Source organism: Chinchilla lanigera, unplaced genomic scaffold, assembly GCF_000276665.1.
Source record: "Chinchilla lanigera isolate Chin_1 unplaced genomic scaffold, ChiLan1.0 scaffold00014, whole genome shotgun sequence".
Taxonomy (NCBI): domain Eukaryota; kingdom Metazoa; phylum Chordata; class Mammalia; order Rodentia; family Chinchillidae; genus Chinchilla; species Chinchilla lanigera.
In genome coordinates this window covers 30,697,987-30,705,440 of record NW_004955415.1, presented here as the reverse complement: position 1 = coordinate 30,705,440, position 7,454 = coordinate 30,697,987, and the positions used below count along the sequence as shown (strand labels likewise).

Genomic DNA, 7,454 nt, shown 5'->3' with positions numbered 1-7,454 from the left:
CAGGTCCTTCGGGGAGTTCTGGTCTACCCTTGCAGCACTGGGGACAGTGTTCGAGTTTTGGTTATCAAGAAGAAAAGTGCTGTCTGCTGGGTGGAAGGCTGGCTCTTGGCAGTATGCCCCCTGGAGAGTGAACACCTTGGACCCATACCTTCAAGATGAGCAATGCTTTAACAAGCATGGAGGAAGAAGCAGTTTTTCAAAGAACTCACAGTCATCATTGAAAATATTTTTATTGTTATGCGATTTTATTGTGAGGAGGATGGAGATGTGGCTATTCAGATTTTTAAAATCATCTTCCTAATGCAAGATTATGTGAGCTACAAAGTCATTCATTAAAAACAATGAGGCTGGAGATATAGCTCAGCGGCACGAGCGCCTACCTGGCAAGCGCAAGTTCCTAAGTTTGATTACTGGCACCAAAAAAATAAATAAATAAATAAAAATAAATAAATAAAAACAATGAGGAAGATGAAAATTTACAACAAAATAAGCATTTTTGAAGAATTGGTTATTGGCCTGAAAAAATAAATAAGGATGTTTCATGAGATACATTTCACATTTGTGAGGATTCCTTTTTGCTATAAAAGTCTTTGAAAGTAAGTATCAAAATAATGCAAAACACAATCTCAAATTTCTGTACGACACCATATTATACAACTAAGCAATTTTTAAATTTTTCAAACATTTGATCCTATTATACTCATTAACATATCATTAGTACTGGAAGATTTTAAAAATGTCTTCATATGATATTCATCATCTATTCCTACATGTCCCCAAATGTAGATGACATGTAAGTACATACACAGATACACATACATTTAAGATCATAACTGTTTGGAAATACTAGAATTTTCAAATTGAAAATCAGCAGTGCAAAAGCCTTTATACCCCCAGATTCCTGGGCCTCGAGTTCAGGGCCTGAGCAGCTGCCTTGTGCCCATATGGAGCCACTTCTGCCGCACAGAAGCTCTGGGACTCCGCACTTGCTGGGCGCAGACTGGGCCCTGCAACCTCTTCCAGATGCCTCCTCTGAACTGTTCCCTGCTTTCTGGAAAGAGGCAGAACACCAGACTTGTAGTTTATCTTTAGGAAGCATAAATTTCTTGAAACCCAGCAGGAAATGTGACTCTGACTTTGAAGTACAAATGTGTCTTTGACTCCACCTTTCAGTTGCCCACCTCCTTCCTATGTGCAGTCTGCCTCGTAGGAGCAGAAGCTAAGAGGACATCTGTTTGTAAGTGGCCAGTTGTGGAGGAGCCCTGGAGAACCCAGCAGAGATGCTGAGGGGCAGAACGGGTGAGCCTGGTGGCAGTTTTGCATTATCAGCTAAACTCAGAGTCTGTCCCCCCAGGGAAGGCCTTTCTGATCTCTGAGCCATCACACAAAGGATACTGGCCACAAAGGGGCATGAATACCTGGATAGGTGTGGCTCTCTGAGCTCTGGGGTGGGGTAGCCCAAGGGTAGTACCAGAAGTGCTTTAGGAACAACTATGGGAGGCAGAGCCTGGGAGAGTCAGAGTCAGAGGTGTCCTAGGAGACCTGGGTACATGGCTACATATGACCTCCATGAAATCTGGGATGTGGCCACATATGATGTCCAGGACATCTGAGACATGATCATGTATGACCTTCAGGAGATCTGGAGAAACAGACACATCTGTCCTCCAGGAGATTTAGAATATGGCCACATATGACCTCCATGAGATCTGGGACATGATCATGTATGTCTTCCCAAAGATCTGGGGACATGATCACATGTGATCTCCAGATTTGGGACATGATCATGTATGTCTTCCAGGAGATATGGGACATGGCCACATATGTCTTATAGGAGATCTGAAACAAGGACACGTATGACCTCAGGAGATCTGGTACATGACCATGTATGACCTCTAGGAGATCTGGAACATGGCCTCAGTTCATCGCTGATTCTCTCAGAGTACCATTTCTTTCCTGCATGAGCTCCCCAGTTGTCCTTTTGTGCCCAGATCCGGTCAACATCACCAAGACAGTCCTCCAGGATGCTCACTCACACCATGTCAAACTGAGACAATGGGGACCAGATGTCACCAGTTCAGCTCTTTCTTATTTAAGATGTATTTGAAGCATGAAAAATTATATTCAGCCTCAACAGGGACCTAAGTGTTCTGGATGATACGAACTCGCTTTTAAAACCTGCGCTTCAGGCTACTAAATGAGAATTTTTCTTATATATATAATACCCTTATTTGACTGCTTAACTAACGGGTACTGAATGCGATCAATATTTCCCTAATAACGCAAGGCCATGACTGCAAACACCATGCACTGCTCAGCAGTGTCATACAGTCACTTGCGCAGAGTCTACCAAGAGTGGGAATTGGGGGAGAACAGTTTGCAAACTTTGAGAATTTTACTTGGGAACACAATTTCTCTGGATTTAGATTCCTCAGGACTTCAGATTGCAATGGAAGTTTCTCATGCACTTCAGGTATTCCTGAGAAAAAGATAGCAGTGGCTGGGTGGGTGGTAAATTTCTGATCAAATCTGGGGCAATTATACAACTGTTGGTAATTAGAGTAAGTGGCTGTTATATAATTTTTTGAAACATTTTGGAAAACATGAGTGGAAATTATTAGGGATGGAGAAGAAAAGAGGAGGTAAGCATTTCCCTAGTGAAAACTGTAACTTCAGTGATGATTTTTAAACAGATTTTTGGAGAAAAATCATCCATGTCGCACAAAGCTCCGATTCAAAATTAACAATGCAAGAGTTCTTAGCATATTCACAATATCATGCACGTGTCTCCACAATATCATTTTAGGCCATTTTCATGGCCCAAGGGAACCACCTCCTCAGCAATCATTCCCCACCCCACTGCCCTACCTGGTAAAAAAATAACTCACCACTCGGCCTTAAGTTTGCCTTCCTGGATGCTTCAAGTGAATGAGAGGAGAGACTGAAATGTTCTGCTTTTGATTTTTTCCTATGGCATACTTTTGAGATTCTTTCAAATTATGCCAGTATCAATGTGTCCATCTTAAAGAACTGACAAATAATATCGCCTTGTATTCTTTATTTAATCATGGATGGATGGATATTTAGGTGGTTTCTCTTCTTTGTTTTCTTGTTTTGAATCCTACTGATATGGACATTCATGTAGACATTTTTGGTGGAAGAATGTTTTTGTTCACTTAGGGTGGGAAGCATTTATGTGTCCCATGGAAACACAGTGTTTACAGTATTGGAGACTCACCAGCTATTTTCCAAGCAGTGTACTTTTTCCCAATCCTCTAGTTATACGTGATTCGCATTTTGTCCTGAACCTGTGATCATCTGGATTCCAGTGAAGGGGGAGCCCCACTGATTGAGACTGACACAGACACAGAGTCCTCTTCTGGAAAGGAAACCATCCCTCAGACATCAAGATCTCAGAACTATGACACATGATGAGACACTGACCACCTGGACCCCTGCCCACCAGCCAGTCCTTAACAGTGGCCTCTCACCTGTGTCACCGGTCTGAACCCCTGTGTCAGGGTGATCCCTCCAGTCACCTAAGCTGGATCCTTTCCTGTCCTCCCTGAAGCCTTCCAAACAAAACTCAATTTCTTTTCTTTTTTTTTTTTTTTTGGTTTTTCTCCGGTACCGGGAACCGAACTCATGACCTTGCGCTTGCCAGGCAGGCGCTTTTGCTGCTGAGCTAAATCCCCAGCCCCACAAAACTCAATTTCTATAATAAACAATACTGTAACAATTAGCTTCAGGCTACGTGGACAAAATGCCGGTGAAAACTGAGTGCATTTCTTGCTCAGAAGTGGGTCCATTCCCCGGTAAAATCATCATGTGTGTGAAGGTTTCCCACAATCCCACAGATCTCTGAGACTTGGAGCATTCTGGTCCCAAGCAGCCTGCAAAAAAGACTCTCAGCCTGCAGTCAAATAAAACCCCACCGTGAGTCACAGGAGCCGTAGTCTAGACCTGCTTCAGGGGCTCTGCTCATATGGCCCCTGAGGCTGGGGTGGAGAGGGCACCAAGCCTGGCTGACCAGGTCACTTTCTCCAAGTCTGGTCCCCAGGGCAGAGCCAGGGCCTTGCAGAAGGCTGGAGAAAGTGGACAGGAGGGTGGGCCCCCAGGAATGTGGGATGGTGATAGAGTTAGGGGCCTCAGTGACTGACTCCGCCCCACCTTGGGTATGTGACAGTGCCCAGGAAGACTGTGTGACAGTCAGACAGCATCTAGTTATGGGGACAGCTCCCCTAACCCTTCCCCTGCACTCCAAGAACACACCACACAAGGGAGCTGTGCAGGTTTTATTGAGCAAGTCAGAGGCGGCCTGTGTGTCCCCCACAGGTGTGGTTGAGAAGCACAGGAGAAAGGAAGAGGGTCCAGCTTGTGGGTGTCCATGCTGCCCAGAGTAGCCGCTGTCCTGGAGCCCAGGTGCCGGGGCACTGAGGAGACTACATCAGGACTAGGCTCCATCACATGGTTAGAGACAAGGCAGGGGACATAGGTAAGGGGTAGTCATTTTGTCCTGGCCAAAACAGAACCTTAGGTAGTGTGACAGGTGGCACTTATCACGGCCATGTAGTCGTCCCAAGCCCTGTCATAGACCACGAAGGAGCAGAGCTGCGTCTGCCAAAGGAAGAGAGAGGGACGGTGAGTGTCGCTTCAGGAGAGAGGGAGGACGCCGGCCATGGACATCAGAGGGCAGGAGTGGTGGAGGGGAAGTCCCTGCATGGCGCTGTCCCCAGCTCAGGGATCCCAGGTCCTTCTTCCCCACAGCCCGCAGGGGGCAGCCAGCCAAGGCCAGGAGCTCAGGGGGCACAGGCCGGGCAGGTATGACTGCCTCAGCACCTCTACCCCAGCCCAGGGCAGCACTGAAAGGCACCCAGGGAGGAAACAGGCCTGGCTACCAGGGGACAGGTGGGGTGGGCAGGGTGACAGGGACTCAGTGCCCGGAGCTCTGCCTCCAGGGATCTGGCAGTCAGGAGAGGCTGAGGCTGAGGGTAGCATGGGGTTTTGGTCCTCTCAGGCCTGACCTGCTCAGGATGGCTCTGGCGGGGCCGAGGCTGGGACTCCCAGAGCCCTCTCCCTCCTCACCAGCTTGCTGTTGCACCTTCAGCCCAGCAGGAGAGCCCCAAAGCAGGGGTCACCTCCCAGCACCCCACTTCCCAGGGTCCCACTCAGGACCCCAATCTACCATGTGTACAGCCCTGCTCGGCTACCCACACACACCATCTCATAACCAAACACACACGCACACACACATGCACACACACACACACACATACACACAAAAACACACATACTACTTGTGCTGCCCCTGCCCACTTCAAGCTCATACCAGCTCCCCACTGAAGGGACAGTCATCCTGGGTGGGCTGGTCCTTGGCACATGTGGTTCTGCCGATCTCCAAGTCCAAGTAGTAGTTCATGCCGCCCACCACCTAGGGAAGAAGAGCAGGACTCTCTCAGCGCTCCGTCCACCTCACTGCTGCAGTCACTGGCTTCACTGGACTCACTGTGCTTGCCAGGACTCAGGCCAAACCCATCCCAGCCCACTCTGCACCACATCTGCCTGTGTTCAACCTGTTCCCTTCCAAGGAACTTCAAAGAGGAGTCTTATGCAGCAGAGCAAGACAGAAATGGAACGGGCAGGTAGGAGCCTGGGCTGCACCCTCTGATCTGGGCCTTGGGAGGGAGGCCAGCTTGGGGAGCAGCCCAGGCACTGAGCCAGCACTTCCTGTCCAGGAGGCAGGGCGGGTCCACCCCAGCAGGCTCTATGCCCAACAGGACGCACTGGATGCGGGTGCGGGAGAGCTGCAGCCTGAGGACTAAGCCCAGCTGCTCCCTCAGTAATCTGGTTCCCCTCCCACAGGGTCCTCTTTACTGGTGCAGCAGTAGGGGGTGACCCACAGCCCACAGGGACCCTTAAGGCTCCCAGGGGAGATACCCAGGACTGGTTTAGTATCCTTAGAAGTTCACTGTGCGATATTATGGAAGCATCCACCCAAATCCATACAGAGCCCCACGCTTTATTGGGAGCAAGGAGCAGGGCCTTGTGACCAAGGGTGACCACTCGGGGGAGGGCAGGCACAGGACCCAGGACGCCCTCTGCTCCTGCTGTGCCTACTCTACAGACCTGAGGTCGTGACAGAGGCAGCAGCTGAAGGACAGCAGGTGGAGGTTGGGAGAGGAGGGAACAAGTGCAGGATTCCTCTTCCTGCTGTGGGGTCACTTGATTCACAGTTCCCTCAGATCCTTGCCCAAGAGGTGGTCAGCGTTAGCCAGGAACCCCCAACCCTTGTCTGGCGCCTGGTGTCTCTGCCAGCTGGCATAGGAACAGCATCTAAGGAGAGGTGTCACCTGCTATGCCCAGCAGGACCCAGCTCAGGATTCCCCTGCAGTGACTGAGGGACAGAGCAACACCAGGGATGGGGCTTGGGTGAGAGGCACAGGGGTGCCATCCCCGGTGGGCTCGCTCAACCTGGACAGGGCCGCAGAGTAGGCAACACAACCCCGGTGAGGACAGGGGCAGGGAGCAGAAGGGGAGCCGCAGGGCGTGCAGAAGGACAGCACTTCCTGGGTAGCCCGCCTCAGCCCTGGTGACCACGCACCTGCTCACGGGCACGCACCACCTGCACCAAGCGGCTGAGGTTCAGGTCTTTGCTGTCATTGTTGTACTCACGGAGAGCAAAGTCCACTGCTTCCTGCACACCTTTATCGTTAATGTCCACATCTTGCAGGCCCCCAGGTAGGTAAGGCCCCTTCTGATGGAACTCCAATGCCATGGGGGTCATGGCCAGGTCCAAGACCACTGCAGCCAGGAGCAGCAGAGGGACACGCAGCAATGAGGCCATGTCTGCAGGACACAAAGTTGGAGCTATAGGATACAGAGAGCAGCAATCCAGAGGCCACAGTGCTGCCCTGGGCTGCCCTACTTTATCCTCTGAGGCCCCAGTCCCTCCCCTCCCACCTGTCCAGCCTCCCAACCCAGCCCCTCCTTTTCTGTTGGCCCCTCCCATCTGCTGGTTTCTCCAACGCTGGCTACTCTGTCCCTCTCTGCTCCAGGCTGGGGCCTTCCACTTTCCTCCTTCCTCCCTCCTTCTCCTCTAGTGCCCTCCCTGACTCCTGCTCCTCTGACCCTCTGAACTGTCCCTTTCCTCAGCTCCCCCAGACTCGGACTCCCTGTTCTCCACAACTCTGTGGGAACTAAATCCTGTGACGTAGAACACTACTTCTGCAGGAAAGGGGACAGAGCAGTCTTGGCTTCTCAGGTGCTCTGAAGTCAGGGGCCTTTGAGGTCAAGGGCATGACTCCTGGGAGGAGAAAGGGGATTCCAGAGGTTCTGGGAAGCCCAGGCCCTGCCCTGTCCTGAAGAACTTCTCTGCCAAGCAGGAGTGACTCCCTTTTACGTGGAAAAGGACAGGGGTTCTCTGTAAGGACTCAGAATCAGTCAGTCAATCAACA

The 7,454-nt window shown here is 50.6% G+C and overlaps 1 protein-coding gene across 1 annotated transcript; it reads right to left on the bottom strand.

Moving 5' to 3' along the window:
* Positions 1 to 4,280: 4,280 nt before the first annotated feature.
* On the bottom strand, positions 4,281 to 6,923 carry LOC102008089 (cystatin-C-like). Its single transcript, XM_005380979.2, has 3 exons — positions 6,602 to 6,923; positions 5,330 to 5,431; positions 4,281 to 4,617 (listed from the first exon to the last, which is right to left on the bottom strand). Exons 1-3 carry the CDS (start codon positions 6,842 to 6,844, stop codon positions 4,534 to 4,536), a joined length of 429 nt encoding a protein of 142 aa, XP_005381036.1. The 5' UTR covers positions 6,845 to 6,923; the 3' UTR covers positions 4,281 to 4,533.
* Between the last annotated feature and the right edge of the window lie 531 nt (positions 6,924 to 7,454).

Excerpts from the sequence above, each read along its gene's own strand:
- LOC102008089 (XM_005380979.2), bottom strand. The coding sequence starts at position 6,844 with ATGGCCTCATTGCTGCGTGTCCCTCTGCTGCTCCTGGCTGCAGTGGTC. Across the intron at positions 5,432-6,601 it reads TGGTGCGTGCCCGTGAGCAG|GTGGTGGGCGGCATGAACTA; the intron begins GTGCGTGGTCAC and ends CTTCTTCCCTAG. Across the intron at positions 4,618-5,329 it reads GTCCCTTCAGTGGGGAGCTG|ACGCAGCTCTGCTCCTTCGT; the intron begins GTATGAGCTTGA and ends TTCCTTTGGCAG.